Source organism: Aquila chrysaetos, chromosome 19, assembly GCF_900496995.4.
Source record: "Aquila chrysaetos chrysaetos chromosome 19, bAquChr1.4, whole genome shotgun sequence".
Lineage (NCBI taxonomy): Eukaryota > Metazoa > Chordata > Aves > Accipitriformes > Accipitridae > Aquila > Aquila chrysaetos.
Window position 1 is genome coordinate 20507084 of NC_044022.1, and position 19660 is coordinate 20526743.

A 19660-nucleotide genomic window follows, 5' to 3' on the forward strand; every position below is an offset into this window, starting at 1 on the left:
TTGCCTCTAGTCCTTCCTCTGTGCATCTCTGCTGACCTCCACGCTGGCCTTCATTGCTGCCAGGGCACACTGCTGACTCAGGTGCAAATTACAGAATCACAGTATCATTTAGGTTGGAAAGCAGCTCTTGAGATCATCTCATCAAACCATCCCTGCTGAAGCAGGGTTAGCTAGGGCAGGTTGTCCAGGAACGTGTCTGGCCAGGTTTTGAATATCTCCAAGGATGGAGACTCCACAATCTCTCTGGGCAACCTGTGCCCAGAGTCAGTCACCCTCACAGTAACGAAGTGTCTCCTGATGTTGAGATGGAATTTCATGTGTTTTAAATTGTGTCCATTGCCTCTTGCCCTGTCACTAGGCACTACTGATAAAAGTCTGGCTCCTTTGTCTTTATTCCCTCCCGTCAGGTACTCATACCTGATATTTATGTACTTATAACTATAAATTGCCCACTAAAGAGTTACTCTTTCCCAGGTGCAGGAGGTTGCATTTGCTTTTGTTGGATTTACGTGAAGCTCCAATTGACCTGCTCCTCTGCTTCCCAACCCATAGGTACATGTAAAAGATTTACAAGGGTCTGTAGCATTACATCCATGTCTTGCAGGTCGCTTTCACAATCTCACTATTTGAAGAACTTCACTCAGTTAAGTTAGATCAAAGGGACTTCATGTAAAATGCAGTAAAAGTGATTTTACAGGCTTCTATGATTTAAAAAAAGACAGTAGATTTAGAAGCCAGTTCAAACAGTCCACCCTGCTATATAATATAGAGTATCTGCAGGCAGAGTCTGAGGCAAAAATGGACACAAAGTATATAGTTTTTCTGTCCATAAACACCAATCTTCCATTGTCAGGTAATTCAAAATTGGGCTTTTGCTAGGAACCTAGGTTATCGCTATTCTTGGCAGATGTTACTGCATGTTGTTGAGCTTTTGTTCCTGTAGAGTGGCCTTAGCCGATAATCTCTCTGTTATGTAAAATTAATTATCATGTAAGTCAGTGAAGACTGTCCCAGGATAGCTCTGCTCTTCAGTGGCGTATCAGTAATGATCACTGATAAATGCATTTTCAGGTATTCCTAAAATATGACAGGATTGTGTCTTTGCTAGCATTGTAGCAAAGTGAAACCCACTTATCAGATAAAACAAGGAAAGGAGGAGTCTTTATAAAATCTATGTTTACAAATAAGAATAGGAAAAAGGACCACGCCAAATATATGCTTATCAATTATAACATTTTACATCAAAATGTGCTACCAAATACTGTAAGCATATTATCTAAGTCTTAGTAATAAGATAACTATACTTGTACTACTAAACTTTCATTGGAAAACACAAAGTTTGCCAGGTCTAATCTTAATATGGATTAATGAATTGCATTAGTATGCTATTTTTTGTGGGTTTAGAAGGTCTAAGACCTTTACAACACAGTAATTACTAAATAATCGTGAATTAAATTTACAGTAGTTAATTAGTATAGCAATGAGTTATGAAATATTTGATTTCATACAAAGATAGCACAACAAAATACTTCAGTGGCTTCTGTCTTCTTAATAGCTTAAACTAAAAAAGGTTTCAAAAGTAATTAAAAACTCTACTAAAAAGATATTATTTTTTGCAAGGGATTCTTTCTTATTTATAGAAAGGTAGATGCAGGTTTAAGATCCCCCTATGCTGCTCATCATGTCAAATTTGATAGCATGATTTCCAAGTACTGCGGTTTCCTCATGCTCTGTTTGCATGAAGCTCATCTGGCCCAATGCAGACATTTACAGTATAGATCACTACAGCTGAACTAGTTGATGAAAATCCTTTTCATTTGAGTCACCAGTGAAAATATAGGCCCTTTTGAGATGCGATTCTTCTGTTCTATTTTAGACATTGACTTTAGGATGAGATGAATCACAACCTAGAAATGCTTAGGTTTTTCTTCACTGACTATTAGGAGGCTTTATGACTAGCTTAGGGGTAGATAGCTGCATTTTAGTCATAAAGTTACATGAGATTATTCCTACTCCTTTTGCCTGCAATCTTATTTAGACCGTAAATTCTTCAGGCACTGCCAACCACCATGACTCCTCATCACTATCACAGTAAAAATAAGAATAATTTCCAAAATCAAATTACTAACCTAGGATAAGAAATATCCAAAACTTGCTCTAAAAACTGGCCAACTTCGCCTATTTTTAACTTTGAATTAAAGAAAAAGGCTTTGGGAAAAAAAGTTATTGCTACCATCTGGTCACATATCATGAATTTTAGACCATCTGTTTTTGGCAAAGGCTCCCAGAGCTTAGATTCCAGTGCTGAGATCATGAAAGCTTCAGAATTTTATCCCAAGTCTTTCCAGCTAAATTGCCTTTTTGGAGCATCAGCAGGCTTCACAACTGACAGATGGGTGGCAGTCGCTGTGATAGACGAAAGCCTTTCTGCATTCAGTCCGTAAGGAAAGAGAAGCACAAGCACTTCTGTGGTTCCTCTTGTTTAAGAGATGTGCTACCATCTCAGGTATTTGAGAACCACAAGTGACCTGTGTGTCCATCTCAGGAGCTACAGCAATAGACTACTACGGAGGTGACTCAGAGTATAGAGCACAGCCATCACATCCGCACAGAGCAAAAAAGCGTTTGGAAACAGCGGTAAGCACACCTCACTACTGCAGTCAAGTAACAAGAAGCGTCTACAAATAACTATGACTATTTAGCAATAGCTCTGTAGTTTGGGAAGTCTTGATAGCCTTAATGTATTACACCAATGCATAGTTCTTCAGCCATGGACATACAAAGACCAAGCAGAGATTTTCATGCTGATATGCCTGTTTCCTCCTCCTGTCCTCATCTTGCTTTTTGTACTAAATGAAATGACTGGTACAAAGATGGAGGTGGCACTAGCAAATGCCTCTTTATACAGGACTTAACCTTATTCAGTTGCTTTAAGCTACTTAAATCAGCTCTCCTGCCTTAGCAGAAAGGAGAGTCTAGTCGTGTCATTTACTTCCTCGACCCCATGAAAGACGCAGTTGGCATTTGACTCCTAGAGAATAATTTATAATAATGATGCATTTTGTTTCCAAACATACATAATGAGTTTGTTTTTACCTGAGTCTTCCATCCTCTGCTGCAGCTCCTCCTGGTATAATCTTAGTAATGAATATCCCAGGATCATCCCCAATGTGTGGGTTATCTGTTCCTCCAGCAATACTGAACCCCAGGCCGGAATTCCCCTGGAAAAATAAAAAAAAGTAAATGCATCACCAGATGCTAGATTTCTACAGAATTTATTTGCAGTATATGAGCAAAGTATCCTTGCTGCTTAAAGAAAGCACTTTATGTGGCAACTCCATACTTGAAGGCAGGTGACTCAGTCAGAAAAAATTAATTGTCAGTTAAAGAACAGAGGCTATGAACACAAATATTTCCCAGAGTTATTGGCAGAGTTAATGGATGCTCCCACAGAAACAGGATTTGACCTAAATTTAATTGTTTTCAAAAGCAGTCACATAAATTAGCATCTGAACTCCAATATGAATTTATCCAAGTCAATGAGAGCTAGAGGCTAAACACTTCAGAGCTTTGAAAAAAGACTTTAAAAAACACTGTAATTTATAAACAGTAGTATTTTAGTACACTATTTTCTGCTGAAAAGTGATCATTGCTCAGATTCACATGCTTTAAAAAACACCAAATCCACAAGACTATTTATTTCATCTTACTGATCGCTAAAATGAAATGTTTGAAAGACACATTATTGAGTCTACTCAGCAACCCTACTTGCTTCTACTACTTGTGAGAATACCATGAAAGATAAATAGGCAGGTACACACATACACACACTTGCAAATTAAGTCACTGTTTTTCACATACAATTCAAAACCACAATTCTAACCCTTTTTTGGAAGTATATATTAGTTATTATGCTTTTCTGTATAAATTAACATTAAGTATATATTAATTATTATGCTTTTCTGTATAAACTAACATTTTTTACAAAGGATTCTTTCTTATTTGTAGAAAGGTAGATGCAGGTTTAAGACCTTCCTTTGTGCATATGGGGGTCTTAAAATTCAATGCAACACTTGATCCTTTAAGTGTCTCTCATCCCAAAGTATTTTTATAATCAGGTATTTAGGCTTATCACAGTGATAAAACACTATTGATATTGCAGAATATGTACACTATTGCAAATGAAATATGTTCAGGGCACTAAAAATACTTTTATTTCATTAACTTCTCAGATTATTGGGAGTTTGTTTCTTTCACTGCTGCTTGTGGACAGGTATCCAGATCAGTCCCAGTGAGAAGAGTTACTAATAAAAATGGCACCTCTATACTTTTTTTTAATTTTAAACAAATCTCATTTCTGTGTTTTTGAACTGTACTTCAATTAGTAGGTCAGGCATGCAATGCATTTTGTGTGCGAAAGCCTGCATGTTCCCTGCCTGCAGCATGTCAAATTCTCAACGCCGTTATCAGTATTCTACATTCGCAAGCGATGCAGTTCTCATTACTCAAGAGATATACATGCAATCTGCAGCTCTTCTATCAGCATATAATTGTGAATAAATTTTCAGTACTGAACTAATTTATAATCCAAGGAGAAGGATTTAGGACTATACATATCTTAATGCTTCTCAGCAAGCCGTAATACAAAAAAACATTATAATACTGAAACACCCTGTATATATTTTCTGTAGAGTTAATAAACATCTCCAGGCCAGCATTATAAATCTTTGATTTAATCTCCCTTTCATCGTTAGGATCATCTCAGATTCAGGTTATTTTCCCAATATTTTAACGCATGCCTAATTATACAGTGCACTCTGCAACAACATGCACTCTAAAAATAGTTTAAGAATATTTTCCTGTAAGTTTCTCTATATGTCCTATTATTAATGAAGCTAATCTTCCAACACATAAGAATGAAAAAATGTGTACTTATACACACTTCAGGAAGCCTGGGAAAAAAGTCTTAAACACTACTAAAACCAAGGGCAAATATCTAGAAAGTTTGAGTAATACTTGATTTTTAAGAAAAAAAAAAACCCTCTAGAAAAATTAAAATAAAGTTGTTGGGTTTATTCTTAGCTACAAAGATATTTAAAAAACATGCAATAATCTGTGTTTCTGAATAGAGGTGGATTTCCAAATCCCCAAAACCTACTCTTGATAGGGAAAGAAGAGGAGCAGGGTAGCAAGGAGAAATCTGGACATAATTTTTAGTTGGTTAGGGAACACAAACAGCTATATCATAATAAAAAAGCGTGCCTGAAGAGCTTTAAAAACTATCAAAGCTTGCCTGTTATGTGGGGTGTGCTTAGCTGTTACAGTTCTTCACATAAAGTTCATTAGATTTCTTAGCAGGAAATAATTTCTGAAAAGGTTTCACACTTCCCCTGCACTTTTCCTCCTACCATACTTTTTTCCATTAACTTTTTAGAGCTAAAAAATATAGCAATGCTGACTGTAAGCAGTGATGTGGTAAAACTGCTACAGACTTCTCAGGAGAATCAGTGCAAGCCCTTGACATTTATCCATAAATGTACATCTGTTATACTACAAGACTATTCCGATTCTGCCCCTTAGGAATAACCTTTTAAAAGAACAAGGCAGCACTCCTCACTGGCATTTCTGTATCCAGAAAATTTCAAGCAATTATTCTGGCTGCAGTCCTTGACTTGATCAACAGGATCTACATGCTATCAGACACTAGCTGCTTCTGCAGCTGGGTGTATCCCTGCAAGGCTTTCCTGCACCAGAAACTGCACTGCAAAAGCTAAGAGCAATTACACAATTTTTTTCACTGTGGTTCTTGAAGGGTCTACATTGGCTACATGGAAAAATCTTCTGTCTTTGTACTTCAGCTCATGGCCAACAAGGCTAAAAGCATGGCTACCATCACTAATGGGTTACTAGCCTTTTAAGAGCCTTGGGTCGAAAATTAATGCAATAGGAACATTCTGGTTAAAAGCTAGAAGTATTTTAGTTCTGAGCAGCAATAGTGATGTACAGATCTCTCCTCTCCCCTCATGCTCCATCTTACTAGTGTGCATATGGTTGTTATATTAAAAACTCATTGCAGTTGACGAGCTGTAACTCCAAGTTCCAATTAAGTACTGTCTACTAGCACAACACTTCCTGAACCTTTCTGTAAGGGTTAGCTCCCCACCCTTTACTTTTTGCATCTCCTTTGTCCCCATGCCAGAAAAAAAGTGTGTTAATTATCTTCACAGCTTTTCTTGGCATATCTCCGTCTCCCTGTCATTTCGCGTTAACCAATGAAAATATCTGCCTGCCCAAAACAACAGCTAAACCATCACTTAGCCACTGCATTTTCCAAGGTGGAACATTCACGCTTTCTCTGATGCTGACTGTCATGTTTGGGAGTGGTTCCCCATAAATATCTGTCAAGTTAATTCACTGCTCTCTTTCTATTCCAAGCCTTACTTCTCTTGGATGCTTACAAAGCAACTTAACAATGAGCTCAGAGGCCTGGTGACAATGCAGATAAATGTCTAATAAGAACTAATAGCAGCTGATACAGAGGAGAAGAGGTGTAATGCAACAGAAGTCTTCCTCCTTTGGGATGCTCCATTGACACTTTTTAATTGAGATTCACATTTAGGCCTAAAAATGCTTGCCTGCTTTGTTTCAGGATTCTTCGGTAGAAGAGATTTAGCCAAAAATCCCAAAACATATGTTATGGGTTTGTGTGGCAGGGGTTTGTTAGCAGGGCAGGGTCCGCAGGGCCAGCTCCTGTGAGAAGCTGCTGGAAGCTTCCCCGGCTCCAGCCGGACCCGCCGCTGGCCCAGGCCGAGCCCCTCAGCGATGGCGGCAGCGCCTCTGGGAGAGCGGAGTGAAGGAGGGGAACCCGCGGCGGAGAGGGGATCGGGACGTGATAGGAACCCCCGTGCAGACATGGAGGTCAGTGAGGACGGAGGGGAGGAGGAGCGGGGCAGGAGGGGATGCCCCCGCCGCCCGCGGTGAGGCGGCAGGCTGTCCCCCCCCAGCCCAGGGAGGGGAGTGGGGGAGCAGACGCCCGTCTGCAGCCCGGGGAGAGAGGAGCCCACGGCGGAGCAGGGGGATGCCCCCCAAGATGGCCGGGACTCCATGGGAAAGCCCGCGCTGGCGCAGGCTGTGCCTGAAGGACTGCAGCCCGGGGAAGGGACCCACGCTGGAGCAGTTTGTGAAGGACTGTCTCCTGTGGGAGGACCCCACGGCGGAGCAGGGGATGAGCAAGGAGTCCTCCTCCCCCTGAGGAGGAAGGAGCGGCAGAGACGAGGGGTGAGGAACCGACCCCAGCCCCATTCCCCGTCCCCCTGCACCGCTTGGAGGCGGGAGGTAAAGAAAATTGGGAGTAAAGTTAAGCCTGGGAAGAAGGGAGGGCGTGGGGGGAAGGTGTTCTGAGGTTTGGGTTTACTTCTCGTTATCCTTGTTTTGATTTGATGGGTAGTAAATGAAATTGATTTTGTTTCTTCCCCAAGTTGAGTCTGTCTTTTGCCTGTGACCATAACTGGTGAGTGATCCCTCCCTGTCCTTGTCTCGACCCATGACCGTTTCTTTCTATTTTCTCCTCATCATCCCACTGGGGCCGGTGGGGAGGAGTGAGCGAGCGGCTGCGTGGTGCTGGGTTTAAACCATGACAGGGACAAAAACCACTGAACAAGTCTCAGACCTACTAACTTTAATGGCATTGCTCAAACATCATTATTCACATGTCCAAATATATAAGGGTCCAGATCCAAATAATTTTATGTTCAATTCCTATTAGCTAAATTATCTCTTGACCTAAATCTTGCCATCTCTTTGTCCAAGTTCTCAATTGCTACTACTATAAAAACCTCATATAATTAGTTACTGACTATACAGGGAAGATTTGCATAAAATTACTCAGCAATAGATGCATGAATGTATGTTCTTAATTGTTAGTTTAGTTTCTTACTAGCTTCCCTGCCTTTTGTTGCAAGGCCTCAGTCATGCACACAGCCTGGCAAAAGGCTTAGCATAGTATAACATGCCCAGTTTGGCTTAAAAGAACATTGCCAAAGTTTCCTCCTGTTCCTGCTGGATATCTCACGCTTCTCAGGGATTTACCATCAAGCTCAAATTTCTCTCTTGGCTCAGCTTTACTTTTCAAACAGAGAAACTTAGGTCAAACTACCAAATCAAAATAATTTCTCCCAGCTGAGCCCCAGAGGCCTCTTTCCTGTTCACCTCTGACGGGAAGGTCAGTACTTCTTCTTAAGGTTTACTACACAAGCCTGCCTCCTTTATGCCTTTCGCAGACGGGGCTTTGCACCTCCACAAGGATCAGCTGAGTGCTTTATAGCTCAACCTGAGCAGGGAAGAGGCCTGGCTGTAATTCTTCTGGCCCTGGAGGGGCAGACAACCTCCAACAGAGACAGAGTATCGCTTCAGATGACTGGTGTTATACCTTCTGCAAACACTGAAACTCAACACTTAGGGTCAGAATAAGATGATGGATGATTCACATGCCAGGGAAAGAAAATAAAACTTGCAAGTTCTGGCCAGTTTGAATCTCTTCCCTCAAGACTTGTTATACTGCCAACATAAAGATCACAAAAATAAAGTAAGAATCCGCAGCAGGTAATGGTTTTGGGTAGCCAGAAGGCCATGAAACCCATCCTTCTTCTTATTTACCCTTCCATCTTGCATTCTTCTCCTTTTACACACCACTATGAGCAGCCATATAACAGGCTGCATCTTCATAGGTGCAGCACTTTTATTTTGCCAGAGAGTAATCCTCCAAAGTGCTGCACACTGACTTCCATGGAAACAGAGTTAAGTCAACACTGAGAACTTCTGAAGTTATTTTCCCATGACATTACAGCTCTCCATGGATGATAGCCTTCCATACACTTCTACAAATGATTTCCTCCTTCTTGTGTCTCTTTTTTTTTTTTTCTGCTCAAGAGCTGCATTTCGCCTTAGAGCAGTTCGATGACAAAGGATGTAAAGTCATTCAGTCTTTACCAAAATCATGGAAAAATGTAAGTCCAAGAAGCAGAAATGAGATCAGAAATGCACATCAGGAGCAGACTGAGTTCTTCCCTGTATGAGGGCCAAGTGATTTGTATTTTACCATACTAAATAGGAATACCACAATCACATAGAAGTTCTTTTCCATTTTAATTCCCCCCCCCCTTTTTTTTTTTTTAATTCTAATCAATAAGGTGACAGAAGAAACTCACATAGACACTTTTTGAATGACTTAATTACTTCAGGGCTCCTAAAAGAATTTCTGATGATCTTCTGAAGTGACATGATTTTGAAGCTCTCTGGTGTTTCAGTTAGAAAAAAAATAGACATGAACTGCACAGAATTCACTTAAGTATCACTGCAACCTCACCCTGTTATGGCAGTGTACCAGGAAGCCTGTTTCATAGAGCCCATCAGTCAGCAAAAAGTCCAAGACAGAATGAGGAACTGGATTTCACAGAATGGTTTCCAGAGGTTGAAAGCTGTTTCAGTTGACATCATATACTCCCACAGCCTCTATTACTGAAATGATCTTTGTGATTATAATTTTTTTACTTACAGGTTTAAGGGAGCCATTTTGCTTAGCACTTAAGGAGTATAAGTCAGTGTTAATAAAGCTGTAATGTGCTGAACGATGCAAATAATAAAAAAAACAGTAGTATGTAAATAAAAGAATTGACATAAGTCAATTACTATGCTTTCCACTGGTTTCAGGGGTTTTATCCAAGTAAGAACATCAAGTTTTCATAATATAAGATTGTTTTCCTGCTTCACAGTAAACTTAAATGCAAACACAGTATCACAGAAATGTATGATAACTCTTCCATTAGGCCCTAAGAAATGCTGCTTATCAGTAAATACAAGGGAAGTTAAGAGTGGTCACAGCATACATGTCTGTGGGTGAAGCATTCATGTCCATTCATGAGATCATGTAAAAGAGAGTCAAAATTCCTGACCCTCACTGCCTTTGTAAGCTTGTACTTGTTGCTATTTCTTCATGGAAAGTTTTATTGCTTGGGGGAGAGAGAAGAAAGGGAAAGAGCAGTAATAATATACATCTGCAAAGTGCTGCAAACTTTTGAACAAAAGTGATAGGGAAAAAATGGTTAATTAGGTAATAAATAACTTAATCCGTGATTTATAATCTTGCAATAATTCTGTTCCCCTATAAAATTTTGACACTTTAAAAAAAAATCTTCTCTTTCCAAACCACAAGTTCAAAAGAAGCAGAATTTTATGTATTAAAGAAAACACAGACAGAAAACACTGCCTATGTTCTTTATTCTTAATAGTATACTTAAAACACTTATAATTTTATCTCAGTATGTTTTGGGTTTTTTTTCTTGTAGGCTTCCTACCTCTACTCTTGTGTTCACAGCTGAATCTTTGGAATGCTTTTCGCTCTCACATCTTTTACAGATGGCTTTAAAGTATGAATTGCTGCCTAAATTTGCAGCTTTTGTCAGAGCAAGTTTAGTCAAGAGAAAGCTCACAGAATGATGGCTGACTCATTTCTAAATACATGCTGTATTTTTTTGTCTTCCTTTATTAAAACTTTCAAAGACCCTCTCAACTTTGTTACTTGATACTCCTTAAAAAGTTGTCTGTTGAATTTTACAATGGGAATTATTCTTCATCTTTTTAAGAGCACTAATAATCTGTAGGCTAAGTAAATCCTAACCTTTCTTTAATTTAAGCAATGCTGCTTTTCTCTTGTTTATGCAAAATTTCAAAATACTTTAATACAAAGGTAAGTTATATCCTCTGAAGTCAGCGTAGACTTGGTATGCATTTGACAGAATTTCAGAATTTCATAGAACCACAGAATCACAGAATGGTTTGGATTAGAAGGGACATTAAAAATCATCTAGTTCCAACCCCCCTGCCATGGGCAGGGACACCTTCCACTAGACCAGGTTGCTCAGAGCCCCATCCAACCTGGCCTTGAACACTGCCAGGGATGGGGCAGCCACAACCTCTCTGGGCAACCTGTGCCAGTGCCTCACCACCCTCACAGTAAAGAACGTCTTCCTTCCATCTGATCTAAATCTACCCTCTTTCAATTTAAAGCCATTACCCCTCGTCCTGTCACTACATGCCCTTCTAAAAAGTCCCTCCCCATCTTTCCTGGAGGCCCCATTTAAGTACTGGAAGGCTGCTGTAAGGTCTCCCCGGAGCCTTCTCTTCTCCAGGCTGAACAACCCCAGCTCTCTCAGCCTGTCTTCACAGGAGAGGTGCTCCAGCCCCCGATCATCTTCATGGCCCTCCTCTGGACCTGCTCGAGCAGGTCCATGTCTTTCTTATGTTGGGGGCCCCAGCGCTGAACTCAGTACTTCACACGGGGTCTCACGAGAGCGGAGTACAGGGGCAGAATCCCCTCCCTCGACCTGCTGGCCACACTGCTTTTGATGCAGCCCAGGATACAGTTGGCTGCCTGGGCTGCGAGCACACATTGCCAGCTCATATTCAGTTTTTCATCCAGCAATACCCCCAAGTCTTTCTCTGCAGGGCTGCTCTCAATCCACTCATCGCCAAGCCTGTATCTGTGCTTGGGATTGCCCCGACCCATGTGCAGGACCTCGCACTTGGCCTCGTCGAACTTCATGAGGTTTCACACGGGCCCACCTCTCAAGCCTGCCCAGGTCCCTCTGGATGGCATCCCTTCCCTCCAGCGTGTCAACTGCACCACACAGCTTGGTGTCGTCGGCAAACTTGCTGAGGGTGCGCCCAGTCCCGCTGTCCGTGTTGCCGGCAAAGATGTTAAACAGCGCTGGTCCGAATACTGACTCCTGAGGAACGCCGCTCGTCACTGCTCTCCACTTGGACATCGAGCCGTTGACCACAAGTCTTTGAGTGCAACCATCCAGCCAATTCCTTATCCACCAAGTGGTCCATCCATCAAATCCATGTCTCTCTAATTTAGAAACAAGGATGTTGTGTGGGACAGTGTCAAATGCTTTGCACAAGTCCAGGTAGATGACATCAGCTGCTCTTCCCTTATCCACAGACAGTGTAACCCCGTTGTAGAAGGCCACCAAATTTGTCAGGCACGATTTGCCCTTGGTGAAGCCATGTCGGCTGTCAGCAATGACCTCCTTATTTTCCATGTGCCGTACCATAGTTTCCAGGAGGATCTGCTGCATGATCTTCCCAGGGACAGAGGTGAGACTGACTGGCCTGTAGTTCCCCTGGTCTTCCTTTTCTCCCTTTTTAAAAATGGGGTTATGTTTCCCCTTTCCCAGTCAGTAACTTGACATACATGCATCAAAATCCTAAAGCTTTTCATTTTTTCAGGCAGGGGACTTTCTTACTCTCTGTAAGTAATGCATACATTTCTGATAGTGGTGTTGGGTTAGGAATTATGCTTTTTTTGTTAAAAAGGACATTTACTTGGTATTGCTTTTCAAGTCTTCTAATGCAGCACCTTCCTGTAAGTAAATGTCGCTCTGAGGAAATGTTAATTCATAAACTTCTGTTGAGTTTATTTCAGACAGTGGAAAAACATGTCCCTTAGTTGAACTATGAAACATACTCTGACACACATAATTTGAAACTTTTTTATACATTTTAGTAAGTATTTTTAATCACTGTGTACTCAATTTTAATTTTTACATTTCTGCTTAAGTGAAGTCATGCTTCTGAAACTTTCTTATAAAAAGTAAAATAGGAAACTAATACTTGTTTTTACAGATATTCAAAACAGTTTGGCTGGAATACTCAGCAAGTTTTTAAGTCCAAAATTAATCTCTCTCAGAGTATCTTTTTAATAACAAAAAGAGTTTTACAAAACAGCAGTACCTGAGTCCTGTCTAAGGCTGCTACCAGCTTTGGCTCCCCTTAGGGTTCTTCCCTTAGGATACTTCCGTTTCAGATGAAAAAAATTAACACCTTCTCCCATGAGACAAAAAAGTAACACCTCCTTCCATAAACCACATCCACCTGTGTTCTAGGATATTAGGTTTTTCCCAAGAACTACTCAACAGCATGAGAAAGTGAAAGCTGTGAATGAGTCAAGCTTAGAAAACTGTGGGGAATTAATTTAATTGGCAAGAGACAGGGGAAAAAAAACCAGTAAGAGCTGTGGGGCAAGTAGAGTGATTCAAGTAACATAGTCTACAAATGAGACAAATGATTGAAAATTCTGACCCTAGTTGACAGTCACGGGAGGAATAGCTACAGACCAGGATTTGCTGCTGCTCTGAAACAGTCCTTCATAGGCTTTCTCTTTTTCTCTGTGCTAAACCAGGTAAGATTACTTAGTTTGGCACCTAAGACAGTTATATGGAGGGAATACCTCTAGATATACCCAGCCCAAGAAGAGGATGATCATCTGAGGTTGCTGGAAAGCTCACTGGGTGCTAAGTACTTCTGCAGACTTTGTTCAATAATATTTTTCTCCACAAAGTACTTCTCACCTAAAACCCACAACTTTCTTTTAGCCATCTGACAGTGAAGTGATAGGATTTTGAAGGATTTTGTCTACCTTTCAGTCAGCCACGCTTAGTTCAATGGCACATATATAGTGGGGGTGTTTTACCCATCACTCAACAATGCCCAGTTCAACAGCACACAGCCACATTGCAAACAACAGCTTAACAACTTAATGCTTCATCCCACTGAAATGACTAGGTGATTTTATAATATGCAAAACACTTCCATCTAATTCAGGATTTTGGTAGAAAATGTTTGTTAAACCCACCTCCTCAAGGCTCTCAAATCTTTAAGACAAGACAGGATTCTGCTTTGCAATTCTTTCACAATCTGGCATTTATACTAGCATTGTTTTTATATTCTAAAGAAGGAGTGATACTTGCTAAATGACCAAACCGTTTCCTGCCATACAGTATGTGGTTCTTTGGCCATGTCCCACCCTAACACTAGACCTTTCTAATCCTGCCATATCTAATCCTGTCTTTAGACTTAAATCATTCCAACAATGTTTTCAGGTATTTGCCCATGCTATACTATACTGTACTTTTCTTCTGCTGTGTTTTATCCAAAGCTCAAGTTTCCAAAGCCTAAACATCAAAGCCTCATTTCTGTCTCATTCAGAGAACAAGGACGTTTGCATATTTATCAGAGTGCTGTTGAACTCTTTTGTACTTTCAAATCTACTCAAGAGTAACATAATTCATGAAATTCTCACTTCTCCCACGTATGCTGGCACACTCCCCAGAGCCAGAGTTTTGAGACTCCATAGTTATATTATGCTCCATATGGTACAGATTTTCATCTTACGGTGCCATTTGTTGTTTTCAAGCCCCTTATCAGGTTCGGCACATTCATTACAAAACCACAATACACACGAGTACAACTGCTTCGACTACAACTGCTTTGTATGCTTACTCTCACTTGTTATCTGTAGAGGGATATTGTTCTCTCAGCTCTGCCCAGATGAAGTAAAGCATTCAGGAAGGAGTACTTTCAAAAAGATCCAGTGGCTTTGGTTTTTCATAATACATGTGAAATCTACAACACTGTAAACCAGGAAATCTAGACAAGGAATGAAACCACTACCAAAGTGAAGCAATCTCTTGAAAAAATGCTAGTGCGTCCTCTGCCTGTATACAGATTGATGCAAAAGGATAGATGTGAACTCTCTTCAGGTTTGGTTTTCATTACTGTATCTCTAGTAAGCTCACAGTAACAGCTTCCGAGCTATGACAAACATGTATGCCTACTTTTTTCTTCAATGTGTTTCTTGTCCTACTTCAGTATGAACTGTAGCGATAGTCCTTCCAAGCATCATGGGAGCATCATGACCTTGCCTATTTTGTCTCATACAGAAAAGTTAGGGGACATACATCCTCTTCAAGTTAGCTACATACAATGAAAGCAAACAAATCTCACAGAAAACACGGTCTGATGAGTAGTTGAAAAGTAGTATGGGAGAAAAATAAATATAAAAAATGTTTCATCAAAACACAGATGCATGCTCTTTAGAGAAGGGAAGTGCTGCTTCTGGGGAGTGAAAGGTTTCGCTTCACTTGAAAAAAATCTTTAGTTGTCATGCTGTGTCACTCCAGGCTAGCACTAGACTTCTCATCAGCCAGACCCTGAGAGCTTTCTGAACTCCCAGGACTACACAACTGAAAGTGAAAAAATCAGATCAAGGAAAGGAAAGCACCCACTAAGTGACAATAATTAGACATAAGGGGGTTGGGGAAGAATAGGTGTAAGAGTGAAACACTAACAGGAATTGAAAGAACAGCAAAGCTTATTCAAGAGACAGGCTACTTTTAAAACTTTGACGTGAACATCACTGAAGCTTTCACAATGCAATTACCTGCAAAAACTGAGGAAATTAAGACATGTTTAAATGTAACTATGACAGAAGGAGACAGTCACGTTCTGTACAAGGACTTAGGGAACAGAAACCCGAGTTTACTGAAGCTATGGAAACCAACAGGGTTTCACCACATAGTGCTAGCAATTAAAAGGAAAGAAGAAAACTCCTACTGATTACTTCAGTTCCTCTCTAAAGGATGACACCTTCCATCCCTTTCTGCTGATAATTCAGTGCTATGAAAACCCCAACAGGTGTCTTGAGACTATGTGGAAAGTCCTTGGTTAAACCAGTTTGTAGCTCTAAGTCTTTGTGTCAAAATACTGCTGTGTGCCTAATAGGGTTAATTTGGACAGATCACATGATCTCTATAGCATTGCTGTGTACAGCACTCAGGGGAATTTGAGACTCCTTGAGTATTACAGGTGCTGGAATAAGCCCCAGTTCTAAGCTATTGTCTAAGCTATTGTTCTTTTCCATTTGGCTGTCATATTCACAGATATGAAATGAGTATATTTAGTTGTTCTCATCTTGTGATATATTTTTTAGCATATTTTTAACATACTATAGCTGAAAAATTCTTGGGTTCTATTTCGTTACTGAAATACATGTACGGTTAATAATTTAGATGAAAATTCTGGAATGTTTATACCCAGTATAAGATTCTGATAATCTTTTCTTTCCAACTCTTATTCAATCCCACATCAAAGAAAATGCATGAGTAAAACTCTTAATTTGCATCCTTATTCAAAATCATTATCTTCAGGGCATGGAATACAGAGAAATTATCCGAGCAGCCAGGGATCAGGTTAGGAAAGCTAAAACCCTGATAGAATTAAATCTGGCCAGGGATGTCAAGGGCAACAAGAAAAGCTTCTATAGTTATGTTGGTGATAAAAGGAACACCAGGGAAAATGGGGGCCCTCTCCGGAAGGAAACTGGACACCTGATTACCCAGGACATGGAGAAGGCTGAGGTACTTAATGACTTTTTTGGTTCAGTCTTCACCAGCAAGTGCTCCAGCCACACCACCCAAGATGCAGAAGGCAAAGGCAAGGAGTGGGAGAATGAAGAACTGCCCACCGTAGGAGAAGATCAGGTTTGAGACCATCTAAGGAATCTGAAGGTGCACAAGTCCATGGGACCTGATGAGATGCATCCACAGGTGCTGAGGGAACTGGTGGATGAAGTGGCAAAGCCACTCCCCATCATATTTGAGAAGTTATGGCAGTCCAGTGAAGTTCCCACTGACTGGGAAAGGGGAAACATAACCCCATTTTTAAAAAGGGAAAAAAGGAAGACCAGGAGAACTACAGGCCAGTCAGTCTCACCTCTGTCCCTGGGAAGATCATGCAGCAGATCCCCTGGAAACTATGCTACGGTACATGGAAAATAAGGAGGTCATTGCTGACAGCCAACATGGCTTCACCAAGGGCAAATCGTGCCTGACAAATTTGGTGGCCTTCTACAACGGGGTTACACTGTCTGTGGATAAGGGAAGAGCAGCTGATGTCATCTACCTGGACTTGTGCAAAGCGTTTGACACTGTCCCACACAACATCCTTGTTTCTAAATTAGAGAGACATGGATTTGACGGATGGACCACTTGGTGGATAAGGAATTGGCTGGATGGTTGCACTCAAAGACTTGTGGTCAACGGCTCGATGTCCAAGTGGAGAGCAGTGACGAGCGGCATTCCTCAGGAGTCGGTATTCGGACCAGCGCTGTTTAACATCTTTGCCGGCAACACGGACAGTGGGACTGAGCACACCCTCAGCAAGTTTGCCGACGACACCAAGCTGCGTGGTGCAGTTGACACGCTGGAGGGGAGGGATGCCATCCAGAGGGACCTGGGCAGGCTTGAGAGGTGGGCCCGTGTGAAACCTCATGAAGTTCGACGAGGCCAAGTGCGAGGTCCTGCACATGGGTCGGGGCAATCCCAAGCACAGATACAGGCTTGGCGATGAGTGGATTGAGAGCAGCCCTGCAGAGAAAGACTTGGGGGTATTGCTGGATGAAAAACTGAATATGAGCTGGCAATGTGTGCTCGCAGCCCAGGCAGCCAACTGTATCCCGGGCTGCATCAAAAGCAGTGTGGCCAGCAGGTCGAGGGAGGGGATTCTGCCCCTGTACTCCGCTCTCATGAGACCCCACCTGCAGTACTGTGTCCAGCTCTGGGGCCCCCAACATAAGAAGGACATGGATGTGTTGGAGCAGGTCCAGAGGAGGGCCACGAAGATGATCAGAGGGCTGGAGCACCTCTCCCATGAAGGCAGGCTGAGAGAGCTGGGGTTGTTCAGCCTGGAGAAGAGAAGGCTCCAGGGAGACCTTATAGCAGCCTTCCAGTACTTAAATGGGGCCTCCAGGAAAGATGGGGAGGGACTTTTTACAAGGGCATGTAGTGACAGGACAAGGGGTAATGGCTTTAAATTGAAAGAGGGTAGATTTAGATCAGATGGAAGGAAGACGTTCTTTACTGTGAGGGTGGTGAGGCACTGGCACAGGTTGCCCAGAGAGGTTGTGGCTGCCCCATCCCTGGCAGTGTTCAAGGCCAGGTTGGATGGGGCTTTGAGCAACCTGGGCTAGTGGAAGGTGTCCCTGCCCATGGCAGGGGGGGTGGAACCAGATGATCTTTAAGGTCCCTTCCAACCCAAACCATACTATGATTCTATTATTCTATGTGATCTGGAGAAAAAGTTATACTATTAATGAATTAAAAGGCCCTTAAGGCTTTCAAGTTCAAGCACAAATCCTAAAGGCAAATGACTGAGTATTCTTGCTATTGCATCACTTACCTTGCCACCATTGCAGTACTTTAGTAGCTAACCATACAAGCTTAGCATTACCTTCTCTTTTAATAAACATTAAAGTAAGCTTTTGAAACACTTTCTTGAGTAACATTTAAGACTTTTCTTTCAGGCCCCATGATGCTCAACTATATACTTCACTGAGAGGAAATACAAAGAAGGATAAATAACATAAAATGCAATTCATTCTTCGTTTTTCACAGACACGCATCTAAATCTCATCATTTTTTCCAACTTTGTGCTGACCCTATTTTATTGTAACATTTCATTTCAGTGTCCATCTTGTTTCTTATTCTTAGTAAATCTGACTGGCTATGACCCTGAGCAATCTGACATAGCTTCAAAGCTGTCTGTCTCTGAGCAGGAGCTTGGACTAGATGACCTCCACAAATTCCTTCCAAACAGAATTTTTCTCTGCTTCTATGAAATACCAGTGTCACAAATAGAAAACAAGTTTCCAAAATCTGCTTCCAGCTTTGGAATAGTTCAGTCACTAAATCTTCCCTTCTAAATTTTATCTTAACAATTACATGACATTTAAACATTTTGCATGAATACGTCCCTACAAAAATGCCTTTTCCAAGATTTATACCTGTACATTCTTAAGTGCAGAGGCTTTTTTGACATGGTCTTTGTGAAAGTCAGATGAAACTCATGGCTAAAACTGTACCTTGAATAACTTTCATACGGTTCTTTAAAATCAAACTAATTTTGTCACATAAGCAATGCAGAGTTCCTTTACATTAGAAAAATGAAATTTACAGGTGTCCTTCTGGAAGGAAGAAGGGAAGAGGAATCTTTAACCAGGTATCTGTTTGCCAGACTTGGCTAAAAACATTCCCATGCAATATTTTCCTGCTCTTCTAGAAATCATTTGAGATAAGATTCACTGTTCCTTTATTTACATCAACACTTGTAAAATGTTTGATAGTGTGATGAATATAGTATGCACATATATAAATAAATACGCAGAACACTGTGTAACAGAACTAGACTACCATTCCCCACAATATTCATGTAATAACATATAATATCAGATATTATTTTTTGTTGAAAATTCAAAGGAATTCTAAATTCCCATGTCCTACTTCAGGTATGTGTCATGCTAATGAATCATATTGAATCATATTAAAAATTTCTAGGATAATTTAATAACAATTTTCAAGTTTAGTAACATTATTTTAAAGGTGGCTGTCAGTGATTCATTGGCAGAGAGTAATGGTCTTGTGATTCATGGAAAAACAAAGTCCTCTCCTCCCCAGCTGTACAGATGCCACTTTTGCCTTTTTGGAGGTGGTAGGAAGACAGGCTGGGCAACAGAGAGAGTCTAAGCCAAGATTCCTACCAGATGAATAGAAGTTAGACTAGAAGTTGACCAATGTACACTTTTTAAGAAGAAAAGCAAAAGCCAACAAAGACATTTTCACTTGATCTCAGACTCTATGGAAAGGTCACAGCCCGAGACACCTGTGGGTCAAACACAGATGCTGCTCACACAGATAAGCCTATTTAAGTACAGTAATAAGTTTGATGAGTGGAATTTTCAGAAGAATCAACCTAAGCCTATTGACGT

At 41.0% G+C, this 19660-nt stretch overlaps 1 protein-coding gene across 34 annotated transcripts in view; it reads right to left on the minus strand.

Annotated features, from left to right (window-relative positions):
- Positions 1-19660, minus strand: part of DLG2 (discs large MAGUK scaffold protein 2) — a 1026767-nt gene that overhangs the window by 348604 nt on the left and 658503 nt on the right. For all 34 annotated transcript variants that reach the window (XM_030042410.1, XM_030042403.1, XM_030042402.1 and 31 more), the window contains one exon: positions 3097-3221. In XM_030042410.1, coding sequence (XP_029898270.1) covers positions 3097-3221 — 125 coding nt within the window. The remainder of the gene's footprint in view (positions 1-3096; positions 3222-19660) is intronic.